The sequence below is a fragment of the Rhamphochromis longiceps genome, linkage group LG9, assembly GCF_057381845.1.
Source record: "Rhamphochromis longiceps isolate RC_006_pf linkage group LG9, R_longiceps_female_GT1.1, whole genome shotgun sequence".
In the NCBI taxonomy this organism is placed as follows: domain Eukaryota; kingdom Metazoa; phylum Chordata; class Actinopteri; order Cichliformes; family Cichlidae; genus Rhamphochromis; species Rhamphochromis longiceps.
This window is the reverse complement of record NC_140565.1, coordinates 36,440,168-36,455,598: the sequence shown is the minus strand read 5'-3', so window position 1 is coordinate 36,455,598 and position 15,431 is coordinate 36,440,168. Positions and strand designations below refer to the sequence as shown.

The 15,431-nt window shown below is 42.9% G+C and overlaps 2 protein-coding genes across 4 annotated transcripts in view; one reads left to right on the top strand and one right to left on the bottom strand.

The window, feature by feature from the left end:
* LOC146662815 (NACHT, LRR and PYD domains-containing protein 12-like) overlaps nt 1–15,431 on the bottom strand; it is an 83,267-nt gene that overhangs the window by 26,337 nt on the left and 41,499 nt on the right. The window lies entirely within an intron of this gene.
* Nucleotides 6,619–15,402, top strand: LOC146662817 (uncharacterized). 3 transcript variants are annotated; one of them, XM_085417698.1, is made up of 7 exons: nt 6,619–6,861; nt 7,772–7,914; nt 8,720–8,930; nt 12,620–12,790; nt 13,236–13,350; nt 14,260–14,407; nt 14,638–15,402. In XM_085417698.1, exons 4-7 carry the CDS (start codon nt 12,767–12,769, stop codon nt 15,080–15,082), a joined length of 732 nt encoding a protein of 243 aa, XP_085273824.1. In that variant the 5' UTR covers nt 6,619–6,861; nt 7,772–7,914; nt 8,720–8,930; nt 12,620–12,766; the 3' UTR covers nt 15,083–15,402. The 3 variants fall into 3 exon arrangements, with proteins under 3 accessions (XP_085273824.1, XP_085273825.1, XP_085273823.1); XM_085417699.1 differs by lacking the exon at nt 8,720–8,930; XM_085417697.1 differs by having other exon boundaries at nt 8,720–12,790.

The window sequence follows — 15,431 nt, the reverse complement described above, 5'->3', positions numbered from 1 at the left end:
ATATGCAGAAACAGATGCACACCCATACAACTTATGGTAAACTGAGCTGCCTTGTGTGAACATATGTTGAAGATGCCTCGTTCTGTTTTCTCTGAGGCTGCTGTGCCATTTGGAGCAAAGATGAATATAAAGTTTGCAGCATATCTTGTCACTGGAAATTGTTTGCACTGTTTATATAGTTATATTATTTACTGCAGGTATTGGTGAAAAAAGCTTTATGTTGTGAAAAACTGAAACCTGGAAATTAGAATTGTTGTGCCTTATTTTGTTGATGTTTTTACACATATTCCTGTTGAAAATACTAAAATTTGTATATTTATTTATTTTTGTTTGTCTGATAATATTTATTTAAAAAATTAATTGGACATTTCAAACAGTTACTCAGTACTTGAGTAGTCTTTTTACCAAGTACGTTTTTACTCTTACTTGAGTAACTTTTTTGACAACTACTTTTCACTTTTACTTGAGTAATAATATTTTAAAGTAATGCTACTGTTACTTGAGTACAATTTTTGGATACTCGACCCACCTCTGTGTAAAATAAAGACCATTTTTTGAGCTTTGACCACTCTGAGTCCAGTCTTTCTCTGTCGCCAAAAGAATTCAAAAGAACGGAATTTAATACGCCCTATGACAGCTGGGATTGGCTCCAGTGCCCCCCGTGGCCCTGAAAAGGATAAGTGGAAGCAAATGGATGGAAAATTCACTTTCAATTTAGTGATGATCATTTTCAAACCAATACATTGAATTTCAAATTAGGCTAATTCAAATTCAGTTTTAGAAGCTTTTATTCAAGTTGAGCAATTCATATTTGAATTTAACTTGTTCAAATTCAGTTTTTAATGGCACAAAGTTCTGCCCATAAACAATGAGCTACAACCTTGTCCTCTGAGCGGAACAGTTAACATTGGTCTTTATGTGCAGCTCTAAGGAAGTGTCACTTTACTTGGATCATTTCTGTTGGGTTCAGGTCACGTGTCTTAGAACATCATCCTTCTAATGTTTGTGATGACTCAGCTCACAGACACTCATCCTGATATTTTCCTTTAAAATTTGATGGTATAGTTAATCTGAGTTTACAGTTTATCTGCATAAATCTACAGAAAACAAACACCATAAAGCATCAGTTTCACCATAAAGAATAAACTGTTGTTTCCTTCCTTTTAATTCAGAGAAAAACTTTGATTTTGATTTTCAGCTGCAGAGACGTTCAAAGACAATCAGGACAAATCAGTTTCATTTCTTCCATGAAAACTTTCACTGTCAGGAGACATTTTAGTCAAAAATCTGAAACATGAAACTGATTTTTACAAATTAGAAAGTGATCACGATCATTATTTACACTCTGAATAAATGAGTTAGCAGCTCCCTTACATTGTTGCTGCAGGTCCATGACTCTAAGGTGGAGGTGTTTGTGTAACCCCGTCACTCCTCACAGACACACAGCTGGATGCTGCACATGTTGCTCCGTCCTCTTCCTCCATCTTCTTGATGTCAGGGTGGAGTTAGTCTGAGAGGTAAACACACACACTCAGAGGTGCTGTTGTACTGGAAGCATCACACTGACGGGTTTCTAAACACGGAGTGCTGTGACGAATGTGTTATGTTATGAGGGGTAACCAGCCCCACTCCTTACTCCTCATATTTCATGACAATTGATGGTGGAGTCACAATTTTCTGTTGTGGTGCCAAAAAGTGACTGTAGATGTTTCTGTGTGTTTTTATGTCTAATATTTTTATGTACACACTGTAACAAACAGGATTTATGCTCTATTTAAGATAAGGAAATGAGCTTCTACATTATGATCAGGCTCTTTTTGGCCACTTCAAATGTCTTTACAGAAGTGTGATGGTAGCTTTGTTAAGTTTCTGCTGCTCTGTTGGTCAGATGGAACAGATGGAAAAAGACATTTTTAATGTCAGTGAGAGTTTTTCTATTTATTTAGATATTTTTGAATAAAGCATATATAAAAGTCGCTTTGCCAGAAACTGACTGCAGCTTCTACTCTGTGACAGGAAGGTTCTTCCTGTCTCAACTTGACTTCATGTCATTCATGCTTGAAATGCTCCCAGTAGTGTGGGACAAATGAACTGGGAAAGGTTTTGGTTTTAGGTTGTATATAATAGTGATTGGGGGTAAGATCACTTTCTTTTTCTTTACATTATCTGACTTCACGATGACATAAAATGTGAATATGCTGCACTAGGATAACAATAACAACATTGACATCAGCATTAATGATGTATAAAAACTGTTTTTGTAACAAAAACATCATAAAACATCAAAGCGTTAGTTTAGATTGTGCTCATTTTAAGCAGCAGAACCTGAAACACACAAACGTCTCTCCAAAAAACAACAAACAGCTCGAACAGCTGAGAAACTGCAACAGCCTCTGAACACAATACGACTGCAGAAACTCAAGGTTATACTCATCCTGTTCTCCACAGGGGGCACTCTTTTCAACTGCATACTTCCTGTTCTCATCTGTCTGAGCTCGCAGAAACTCAGGCTGTATCCCAATCCAGGGTCTGCAGCCTTAAAGGCCACATTTTAAGGCCGATTACGTCACAGAGACGCAACGAAGGCTGTCCCAATTCAAAGGCTGCTCGAAATGCGGCCCTCAAATGCGTCCTTCATTTCCCTGGATTTTCAGGATGGGTCAGTGTGGACTTCATAGCCCAACATATCCCAGAATGCATAGCGCGGCGGTCGGTGTGGATAATTTTGCGGAAAAAAAGCAGCAGAAGGGAGCGGCCGAAGAGTAAACTTTTAAAAGTAAGTACTGAATATTGTGTCACTTATTTATGTGCAAATGTTTAATAACAAAGAACATTAAAACATTACTGTTGGTCACATGTCGGCAAAGTTATGTGACTTTAGTGATGTTTGTACTAACTTAGTTTTAAAGCCTTTACTTCAATATATATATATATATATATATTCATATATTCATATATATATATATATATATATATATATATATATATATGAATATATATATATATATATATATATATATATATTCATATATTCATATATATATATATATATATATATATATATATATATATATATATATATATATATATATATATATATATATATATATATATGTATGGTCGACCTTAATCTGACAGAGAATGTGATGATTTTGTAGATAATTAAAGTCAGTCATATATCCACAAACACAACAAGCTGAAAGTCAGTGATGCTGCTCGGTTTGCAGTCCTGAATATCACGGCACAAGCAGGATTCACTGCACTGTTAATGTGAGCTGTGTTGCTGCCTCTGTTCGGTGGTGTCGAGCCAAACGGACTTTAACGTGTGTTTGAACGAGCTGACGGTTCACTCGTTAAGCTGAAAGAAAGATGCTTTAATCACAGCAGTCACACATGTGTCCACTGTACCATCTGATACTTGTCTTTGAGTGAAGATTTAAGGTAATAGGAAATATAAATAACTGCAACTTGAATCTTTGACACATAGTTCAAGCTCACTGCTGTAATATCTCATAATAATCTGACAATATATATAATATTGGCCATATTATATTTACATTACCACAGTGAGATGACTTAAGTCTCATGAACAACATTAACTAATTGTTATTTACTAGCTAATCTTACAATGAGTGTTCAGCACAGAAATGAAGCCCAACAATCATGTTTTACAGTCCTGTGGTCTCAGCCTCAGATACTCATCAAATCAAAGCTCATGTAGAAACAAACAAACGAAAATATGTTCGTCTTCATTTCTGTCAAACAAAGCTGTATGAAACGTTTCCAGCTGTTAGTATCATTGTTGCTAGGCAACCTGGGCAGCGCGATGGAGGCTAGACCGCCCATTTCACAAGCCTCGCACTTCCGGCCTTAGCGGTCTTTGAGTACGTGGCCCTTGAGGATCGTTGAGGCTGCGTACTTTAAGGCAGCAGAACCTGAATTGTACGGAGCCCCTCTGATGACATGGTCCAAAAAATAAATAAATTGTGGCCACAAAATACTATTTCAGCCACAAAATACTATTTCGAGAGCACAAATTGGGTATAACGTGGCAACAAAATAGACAACGTGCGCACATCATATTGATACAATTCCTGGACAGCTGCGTAGAGACATAAGCATAAGTAGGCTAAACCTATACACCGTGGACAGAGACGGTATGATTGAGTTTGATTTTAGGCTGGGAATGAGTTACAAATGCATTTTGAAAAGCCTGCAATGCAAGGAACCATTTTTACATTTAAACAGGATACTGAGAGCCCAGTTGCTTTACAGGACCTGGACGCCGGAATAGATTTTATTGTCACCCAACTGCAAGGGCCTGGGAAGGATCACGGTTATTGGTCAAGTGTTTCGTGTCCACAAATTAGCATTTCGTGCCCATGAAGTAGTATTTTGTGGCCACAATTGATTTATTTTTTGGACCATGTCATCAAAAGGGCTCCGTAGAATTGGGATACAGCCTCTGAGATAGAAAGTGTGTGACCGTGAACTCGACTCTCTTTATGACACACACACATAGACACACACAGACACTTGTTTTCAGATTTTAATGAGGACACCAAAAAGCCTCAAAAATATCTTCAAACTCGTGGGGACGGGCATTTTGTGGGACTCTATTGGTCCCCACAAGTACAGGGAGTGCAGAATTATTAGGCAAATGAGTATTTTGTCCACATCATCCTCTTCATGCATGTTGTCTTACTCCAAGCTGTATAGGCGAGAAAGCCTACTACCAATTAAGCATATTAGGTGATGTGCATCTCTGTAATGAGAAGGGGTGTGGTCTAATGACATCAACACCCTATATCAGGTGTGCATAATTATTAGGCAACGTCCTTTCCTTTGGCAAAATGGGTCAAAAGAAGGACTTGACAGGCTCAGAAAAGTCAAAAATAGTGAGATATCTTGCAGAGGGATGCAGCAGTCTCAAAATTGCAAAGCTTCTGAAGCGTGATCATCGAACAATCAAGCGTTTCATTCAAAATAGTCAACAGGGTCGCAAGAAGCGTGTGGAAAAACCAAGGCGCAAAATAACTGCCCATGAACTGAGAAAAGTCAAGCGTGCAGCTGCCAAGATGCCACTTGCCACCAGTTTGGCCATATTTCAGAGCTGCAACATCACTGGAGTGCCCAAAAGCACAAGGTGTGCAATACTCAGAGACATGGCCAAGGTAAGAAAGGCTGAAAGACGACCACCACTGAACAAGACACACAAGCTGAAACGTCAAGACTGGGCCAAGAAATATCTCAAGACTGGTTTTTCTAAGGTTTTATGGACTGATGAAATGAGAGTGAGTCTTGATGGGCCAGATGGATGGGCCCGTGGCTGGATTGGTAAAGGGCAGAGAGCTCCAGTCCGACTCAGACGCCAGCAAGGTGGAGGTGGAGTACTGGTTTGGGCTGGTATCATCAAAGATGAGCTTGTGGGGCCTTTTCGGGTTGAGGATGGAGTCAAGCTCAACTCCCAGTCCTACTGCCAGTTTCTGGAAGACACCTTCTTCAAGCAGTGGTACAGGAAGAAGTCTGCATCCTTCAAGAAAAACATGATTTTCATGCAGGACAATGCTCCATCACACGCGTCCAAGTACTCCACAGCGTGGCTGGCAAGAAAGGGTATAAAAGAAGAAGAACTAATGACATGGCCTCCTTGTTCACCTGATCTGAACCCCATTGAGAACCTGTGGTCCATCATCAAATGTGAGATTTACAAGGAGGGAAAACAGTACACCTCTCTGAACAGTGTCTGGGAGGCTGTGGTTGCTGCTGCACGCAATGTTGATGGTGAACAGATCAAAACACTGACAGAATCCATGGATGGCAGGCTTTTGAGTGTCCTTGCAAAGAAAGGTGGCTATATTGGTCGCTGATTTGTTTTTGTTTTGTTTTTGAATGTCAGAAATGTATATTTGTGAATGTGGAGATGTTATATTGGTGTCACTGGTAAAAATAAATAATTGAAATGGGTATATATTTGTTTTTTGTTAAGTTGCCTAATAATTCTGCACAGTAATAGTCACCTGCACACACAGATATCCCCCTAAAATAGCTCAAACTAAAAACAAACTAAAAACTACTTCCAAAAACATTCAGCTTTGATATTAATGAGTTTTTTGGGTTCATTGAGAACATGGTTGTTGTTCAATAATAACATTATTCCTCAAAAATACAACTTGCCTAATAATTCTGCACTCCCTGTATAGTAGCATACCAACTCTTTGTCCTCATAAAGATGTCTAAACAGGAACACACACACACATACACACAAACAGGTTTGTCAGGTTCCTCGGCTCGTTCTCTGTGTTCAGTCCATTGAAGGTGATTATTGAGCCAATCAGAGCTAGAGAGCTCACTGTGACTCTTCTTCTTCCCTCTACAGTCACACAAACACACTCAGAGACTCTGACAGCAAAACTACAACAACATGGTGTTAACACTCACCTGCCTCAGCTCCACCGTCCTCCTGCTGCTCTGAAGGAGGCTCAGCTGTTTCTCTTCCTGTTCTCACCTGCTCGGGTGGCTCCTCCCCTCTGCAGTTACAGGAAATCAAGTGTGTGTGTCTCTTGTTGAGACTCGTTCTTCCTGCTCTCTAGCATCACATTGGGTGTTTCCAAATTCAGGGAGAGGATGCTTCGAATGCCACATTTGTAGGAATTTATATCACATGGACGCGACGAAGACTGTTCAAATTTGAAGTCTTCCAAATGCGTCCTTCATTTCCCTGAATTTGAAGGATGGTTCAGGTGTGTCCTTTGTGGCCCAACATATCCCAGGATTCATTGCGGGCCATACAGGAGATATTTCTCTGATAATGATAGTGATCGAAGCGGGAGTTAATGCAGGAGGCGAACACTTTCAAATGTAAGTATATGAAAATCTGGTGGTACAAAAGTTTTTATAGCGGGTGTGTTGTTAGGCTCTGGGCATCTGCATAGACATGTTCTTCTTTTGAGAATGTGAGGACAAACTTGAAAGAGAGACACTGTGAGAGTGGACACATCCACACTGGTGCTGCATCTGTGCTCACCACGATGGCCTCCTTCAGAGAGATGGAGGACTCACTCTGTCTTCTGGCTGATGTACGTGTTCAGCTTTGAACAGCTGTCGTTCCAGCTGCTTTTAACTTTGTAGTTTCACATTTGTACAGACTTTATATTTTTATAGACGTGTCATATACGAGCCCTTAAATCATTTTCATTATCACAGTCTACACTCTGCATCATGAGCTGGTCAAAGGGATTAATATCACAAAGGTTGTAATTCATTTCATGTTTCATGTAAACTGCTGTGAGGTCACAGTGACACCAGCAGATGCAGTTACAGCCTCTCTGTCCCCCCCCCCCCCCCCCCCCGAGGCTGACGGCGCTCTGTAAGCTCTTCATATAAGTTTTGCTTCTTTTTTTTGGCTGTCAATCTTTAACGGCTTTGAATCTCAGTGACCTCCACCTCAACGAGAATTTTACTCAGCTTCCTCCTAATATTTCACAATAAAAGCTGTGCTCAGTGTTTTTGTGAACATGTTGCTTGTGGTGTGAGGCCGAGCGTCCCAGCAGGAAGCGCCTTTATGGCTGTTGTTTGGCTCCTGTGGGACTTTCTGAAAGAGTGAGAGTGAATTCCTGGAGTGCTGCAGTGTTTCTGACAGCAGACTGAGCTCAGACGTGTCTGCCACCGAACCCTCAGTGAAAACACACCAAATAAGACGTGAACTGAAGCAACGTGGCCTTCTGCTTTGTGCTCTGTACAATAATCATATTCATGCTATTTATTTCAGACAGTAACAGCTCAGCTTCCCCGTTCTCCCAAAAGAGGCTTAAACATGGACTCCACTGACGTCCTCGCTGTGACCCAGGCCGCAAAAAACAAGTTCCCCTCAGCTGTGGACTTTCTTGGAGCTCCAGAGATCCACCCAGCAAGGTTTCAATTCAATTCAATTCAATTTTATTTATATAAATCACAACAACAGTCGCCTCAAGTTGCTTTATATTGTAAGGTAAACCCCACAATAATACATACAGAGAAAAACCCAACAATCATATGACCCCCTATGAGGAAGCACTTCCTGTTAAAACTCCCTTTTAACAGGAAGAAACCTCCGGCAGAACCAGGCTCAGGGAGGGGCGGGGCCATCTGCTGTGATTGGTTGGGGTGAGAGAAGGAAGACAGGATAAAGACATGCTGTGGAAGAGAGACAGAGGTTAATAACAGATATGATTCAATGCAGAGAGGTCTGTTAACACATAGAAATAAATGTACATCTTTCAGTTCCAATACACCTTAGCATCAGCAGAGTATGTCTAATACTTAAGTGCTGTAATAATATTAATCTTATTCACTGAATTGCTGTCGGTGTACTTCAATTTAACTCAAATTGTCTTAAAAGGCAAGAGCATCTTCAGGTTTACTGAAATAATATTTTTTCCTCCATGAAAAGCGTTCAGTGCAGCAGGATAGCGCATATAAAAGTGCATATTTTTTGGGATACGTTTTTGGCACACTCCGTTAAACGCACACCGCATCTCTTTTACTCTTGTTGCCAAATCGTGTTGAATGCGAGTGATCTGACCATCATAAGTCAGGGGGCCATTATCTTTAGCTGCAGGGAGGATCCTCATCTTGTCTACCGGATTATGCACCTTAATAATCATTGCATGAGGGTGGTTAGGTCTTGATAATCCAATGGACCGATGGGCTCTGTTGATTTTGATCTTCCCCTGTTTAGTTTGAAAACTCAGCAAAGTCGGTCGACAGCCTTCAAGGAATTTCACCGGTTCACGACCTTCAGTGTCCTGCATCATCTGGCCCGGCATTTGTAGCGGTTGGGCAGGTGGCTGCGGCGCCGGAGGAGCAGGCGGGTTGGGCTGGGGATGCGACATTGCGGCCCAGGTTTTGGCACCACTGTGACGTCGGACCCCAACACACGCACACAGACCGTGGGTGACAGCACACTTATTTTATTATGACTGTTCACTGTGGTTTAATGCAGGGACACAGACACTCCCGCTCAGTGGTCACTCCACTCCCTCTCCTCGACTGTCACTGAAACATAAAAGAGTCAGAGTCAGTCTCTCGTCCCAAACACCTGTTCAGCCCCGTCTCCGCGCCGCCCCTCCTCTGCAGCGGGCCAGAGACCACACCCCCGCCACACAGAGAAATCAAGATTGGGTTTTTTAAGCACAGGCTGCACAACAGCATGTTTAAAACAGGCTACACAACACCTGATTTAAGACTGCTATTACAAATCGCTAAAATGTCACAACTGACAACCTTAAAAATCCTTTTTAAGAAATGTATTGGAACAACTTCATTTGGACAAGATGATGTCTTTATGCCAATACAAAGTTCTTCCACCTGATCAAACCACACAGGCTCAAACAGTAGAGCAGGTGAATTTTGCAAACATGTCATGGGAAGGCAGAGCGTTCATAAATCGAAGATGTTTTATCTTATTGATAAAAAACTGCAAAAATCTTTCACAAGTTTCTGTGAAGCTATTTATGTGAGAATCAAGAGAAATATTCAGGAAAGCCTGGGGTTGTTGGAGCTATTCTCAATAATATTGGCAAAAACTTTGATTTTTCTGCTTTTACAGTGTCCTGGTATCTATACACAGGGCTGCACATAAGTGGTCCGCAGGTGCACATGCACTTCCAAAATAAAAGACATATAAGAAGTTGCAACGCGCGTTTGCGTACGTAAGATTTTCTGAAGGAGGACAAACATTTGTTTTATATAATATAAAAGGCACCGTTGTCGTCCGAGAATACGCGCTTCTTTTGTAGTTCGGACTCCTTCTGACATTTCTTTGGAGGTGGAGGAACACCAGAGTAATTGCTTAAAGCAGCTTCTTCGACATCTTTAAGAGTTCTAAACAAATGTCTGTCCTCCTCCAGAAAATCTTCCCTGGTATCCATGATTACAAAGTTTTAAAAAAAGAAGATCTTATCGCCAGAAGCGTTTGGCGATCATATACACACAGAGAGTAAACATTTTTTAAGTCAGATAAAATAAATAGCACAAATACAAGCAAGGTCAGACGGCAAGCCGTACACACTGGCGCCATCCTGAATCTGGTGTGAGGATCAAAGTGGACAAAGTGAAATGTGACAGAAAATAAAGCAGACATGAACGTGTACGAGAGCTCTAACGGTATAAATGTGACAGCTTGGAATAGTTCAGCTGTCTGACTCGTTTTTATTGCTCTATCTGAGAAGGGACAGAGTCTGAAATCTGACCTGAGATCAGAAATGGTCTCCTTTAAGTGCAGCTGAGGAACCTGAAGATCCTCCATGATGGTGGCGGGGCGGAGCTGAGAGAGAGGACGTGAGGAAGAAGAAGTGAGCAGGATGAAGCAGTTCACTCGAGCACGTTTGATCGCGGTGCGTCTGAAGTCGTGGGAGAGCGTGGACGTCTCGTACAGAGCGGCCCTGATGGCGTCTGGTAGAGGTCAAAGGTCAGTTTGAGGACATCTGGAGCAGAACCTCCACACCTGAAGCACTATGATTCCTGAAGCCTCTAGCCGTCATGATACACTGAGACGTTTGAAGCCTCGCCAATGTCGTGCAAAGGGAGGTTTCCCCTGTCGGGAGCGCGCGCTGGGCTGTCCAAATCCCGGACAAACAGCGTCCGTCATTCCTGATGTTTAGCTCACAAACACTTCCTGAAACTTTGGAGCTGTGAGCTCTTTATACAGTAAAGTTACAGAATCATCAGGAAAACGTCGTTGGTTTGTAACACGTGAGAACAGAACGTGTCTCATGTTCTCTGTGACCCACACTCGTCTTTCACCGTCTCACTAAAGTAAACCTCACCACTTCCACGTCGAGTTGGTTGGAAAGGAGGCGGAGCCAACTGGACCCGCGATCCCGACGCAGGTGAAACACACTCTGTCGGGGATACCTGCCTCGGCACGACACCTGTCCAGGAAGTGTTGGAAGTCTTGGTGATAAAGAGTCAGGTTGTGTTTTACTGACTCTTATTCTGAAGGAGCCTGTCAGGAAGAGGACGCTTCCCCCATTCAGGTCACTTTCAGCAGCATCATTACAGATATTTGATGTTTGTTATATTTTGATGTCTTTTCTGTTAATCCAAAGTAAAGTGTTTGTTGTGTGCTGAGGATTGAGCAGCGATGGTCAAATGAAGCTTTCTGAGGCTTGTATTGAAGAAGCTTTTCAGCACAGGCCTCTTTGGTGACATCTGGTGGCCAAAAACATGAAGCGCAGTTGAATCTGCTTAATGTAAAGTGCTTCATCTACAGAGCTTCTGTTTCATATCGGGCTGATGTGGAGCTTTGTGTGTTTGTGGGGATGTTTTAATAATAAATCATTTAGATGAACAAACCTCCCTGGTTTAAACCGTGCTGTGTTCTCCTTTTGCTTTGACTTCTTGATGTTTTTAGTAATAAACAAATACAACATATATAACAATGTACAGAACAATTATATAATAGGCTGTGAGTGTGCTGTGAGGTCCCTGCCGCCATATGATTATGTAATTAACCAGTGGACGCGTACATTTATAGATAACATACTATAGAAGAGCGCATCCTCTCTTCAGCACAAACACTGACAGACTCAAGAACAGTTTGTTTCTACAAGGCATTCTATTCTATTCTATTCTATTCCATTCAAACAGATAAAATCACCTATAATCTATCTGTCTGTACTGCCAGTCTTTCACCAGCAGGGCGTGTGTGCACATGAAGCCCTGAGAAATGAACCTTTTTGGGAACCATCAGGCTGGAAGGAGCTTAAACCCTGAAAACTGTGGCGAGTTGATCAGAGTACTAGTAAGAGACCTCCTACTGTCCACACAGAGGGATCTTCCACTAACGCTGACACTTGACTGGTCAGTAGGCGGTGACGTCATACTTATTGATCTCCAGTCTGGAGGTGAGAAGCTATAACCTGATCTTCATAATATTATAAGAAGTTACCATGACGATTTTCCCTGGATAACATCAAATCCAGGATGGTAGTTCACTCTCTGCTCGCTCCATCCAACAATCATCAGACATGCATATCTCAGGGGAACCATCACTCATTAGTTTCAGACACATATGAGCCGCACACCATGCATCACCTCCAAGTCACACACAAATCTGTGATGATCACTGATCTGAATGTGGAGAGTCAGAGAGAAACAAGAACGATGTGTCTTCTCTTCATCACCACAAACCAAATGAAACATGATGGAGGAAGCTGGCTGCAGAGGGGCTGTAAACATGTTTCTTTGGACATGTTGGACGTGGTAACATGGAGTATGTGGGGAATGAATCCACGGAGATGTTTTTAGTGGGAGGGGTTCTTTTCTGTTTGGAGGACATCAGCTGCCTCCTCTGGAGGACAACCAAACCAAACAATGTTCACTTAGAGCTTTCAAACATGTGACTGTGGTGATCATGTGACCCACAGCCTCACAGTCTGTGATGTCATCCTGCCTCACTTCAAAAGATCAAACAGGCTGATACGACTGTGTGTGTGTGTGTGTGTGTGTGTGTGTGTGTGTGTGTGTGTGTGTGTGTGTGTGTGTGTGTGTGTGTGTGTGTGTGTGTGTGTGTGTGTGTGTGTGACAGTATCACAGCACTAACACGTCTTTCTCTTCTCACTCGACTTCTCTGCAGCTTTAACCTCATTTGAAGGATTCCAGCAGCAGGTTTGGATGTGTCGGAGTTTCCAGACGGCCTTTAAACGCATCATGATGTAAGCGGCTGCACTGACGGGGAATAAAACACCTGAGCAGGTGTGCTGCTGCTGCTGCTGCCAACAGGATGTCCTGCTGCTCCGGCTGCTGCGTGAGTCCCAGCGAGGAGCTGCTGGACGATAAAACTCAAAGTCATGACAGCAGCAGCTGATTTATTCTCCATTACTCATTTATATTAATTTATAACAGGGACCCTGAACACATCACACATTCATTCATTCCCACTATGATTCATAACAGCTTCATTTACACTGAATGACACCATATTCGAATTTCCCAGAGGAACCCACCCGAGGGATTAATAAAGTTCTATCTTATCTTATCTTATATGACAGCTTTATATATCAGATTATATAGAAAATGATTTCTATTCATGTTTCTATTATTAAATCTGATCTGGTAATCAGGTCAGATTCTGCTTTTCACATCAAGAGACTTTTATCAGGTCAAATGTAAATAAAAGAAGTGAGGAGGTTTCAGGTTTCAGGCTGGGTGTGCCTGGGTCAAAGGTCACTGTGTGTCCTCTCCTGCTGCAGGGATCAGGAAGAAGGAAGAGGAGGAGGAAGATGGACGTGTCTGTGCTCAGAGAAGAGTATCGGAGCTCCAGAGAGAGGAGGAGGAGGCACACTCAGGTGCTGCTGTTCAGGACAGGTGAGAGGAAACGCCGTCTGATCCACTTCCTGTTTGACTTTGGACAAAATCTTTAAACTCGGTAAAAATCCATCTGTCAGGTTAACTGATAGAAATGAGACTTGTTCCTTCACAATAAAAGCATGTCAGACTTGCAGAGACTGTGCTGGATCCTTTGTGAACGTGTTTTAATCACTTATTTCAGTAAAAGTAGCAGTACTACAAAGTAAAAGTACTATAAAGTAAAAGTACTCTGTTAACACCATTTTCCTGATGTGAGAAACACAAATTTGCTTCTTCTGCTGTTGTAAAATATTAGCTTTTATTTTGAAGGTAAAACTTCCTGTTGTTGCTCTGGCTGATGTGACTGTTGGAGGTTTTTCTTCTTTCTAAAGTGAACTCACAGGATCTGATGGCTGTGTTTTTATTTTCATCATATTCAGTTTCTGTTTCTAACAGGTGAGTCTCAGGTGAGTCTCAGGTGAGTCAGTGGGGCCACAAGTCGAGTGCAGGAGCTGCAGTTTGTAGCCGGTTGAGCCTTTGCTTTACTGCAGTCAGACTGCAGAGGGCGCCGTGTCTCTGAACTTTACCTGCTGCTCACCTGGATGAAATCACCTGAGAGCTGAAATCTGCTGTGCGCCGCCTTTCATGAGTTCAGGTGTTTCTTATTAAAGCAGCACAAACAGAAACACTGATCAGTGATCAATAATTTGAAAGGAAGAATCTTTAATAACTGAGTGTTCAGAGTCAAACATGTTTCACAGACAAATATTCACATCTGAGCGTCACAGATTAGAAACCATTCATCCTCTTTCAGATTATTACTTCCTGTCAGCTGATCCTTTGGGTCCTAGTCTCTCTCTGATGATTGGACGCTCGTGTTGGCTGTGGGCAGGTCAGGATTCCTCACGTTCTGATTTCCGTCTTTAGTCTCGGAGGAGCTGTCCGAGGCCGTCGCCATCGTCCCCGCCCCTCAGGGTCTGACGTTACCATGGCCACCACCCGTGATCTTTGACCCCGACCCCTGGCACGTCCACCTGGACCTGCACCGGCGCTCTTGCCCAGAGACATCCAGCAGGTGAGTTCCTCTCTGTCAGAGCTCCAGCACAGCAGGAGGTCTTCATCATGTCCGCCTGAGAGGTCTTCATCCCTGCTGGGAGGAACCCACCTGCACGCTCTGGAGGAACATGGAAGGAGGTTCAGTGTTATCACGCCTCCTCACAGCTGTCCTCACAGTTTGCTCTCTCTGATGATGGTGACGCTTCAGTTTGTACAAATCTCTTCCCGTGCTGTTGTTTTCCTCTGCAGACGCTCCGGCTCGTCCTCCTCGGAGGTCGGCGGCTCGCAGCACGAGTCCAGATACAGGAGACTCTCGGCTCCTCCGAGCAGCTCCTCAGAAACGCCTCCCTGCTGCTCCTTAAGCGCCACACGAGAAGAGGAAGATCCAGACCCTCCATCCTTCAGGGGCTCCAGGGGGGACCTGGCATTTCCGGACTACTCTCTGGGCTTGACGGAAAGCTCCACCCCTATCACTACCAGCCTGCAACAGGACCAGCAGGAGAACCGGTCTACACAGAAGGAGACCAGTAACAGCGTCCTGGAGGGGAGGAGCTCCAGGACGCTCAGGTTTACCAGGCAGCAGAGCGTGGGGGGGGCATCCTCACACTCCCAGGTCTACTACCCGTTCCCCAGCAGGAAGACGCCGAGGATCTCTGAGGCCGCCAAGAGGCTGGGGATGTACTCGAGCTTCTGAGGAGGACCGGGTTCAGCAGCAGGTCGTCCACGTGGAGCCTCAAAGGGATCAATACGCGATCGATCGATACCTGAACCGATTAATACATGAACTGAGTTTTTAAAGAGCAAAAGTTTGATGGTCCATCCTTCCCTGAGCTTCACAGAGGAGCTCTCATCATCATCATCATCACCTGTGACGTCTCGCTGGTTATAAAGAGTTCTTCATGTTAGCGGCTCGGTCGTACATGAAGGTTCAACAGCATCATTTGAATCTGTCAGCAGACCTTCAGCTCTGTTATTATTATTATTATTTATACTTACAATAAACGCTTAAAAATAGATCTTTGATTTTTTCTTAATTTCACTTT

What these genes read in the sequence shown, in the direction of transcription:
- LOC146662817 (XM_085417699.1), top strand. Translation starts at nt 12,767, where the DNA reads ATGTCCTGCTGCTCCGGCTGCTGC. An exon ending in GGTGCTGCTGTTCAGGACAG is followed by an intron (nt 13,351 to 14,259) that starts GTGAGAGGAAAC and finishes TTCCGTCTTTAG; the next exon opens with TCTCGGAGGAGCTGTCCGAG. An exon ending in TGCCCAGAGACATCCAGCAG is followed by an intron (nt 14,408 to 14,637) that starts GTGAGTTCCTCT and finishes TTTCCTCTGCAG; the next exon opens with ACGCTCCGGCTCGTCCTCCT.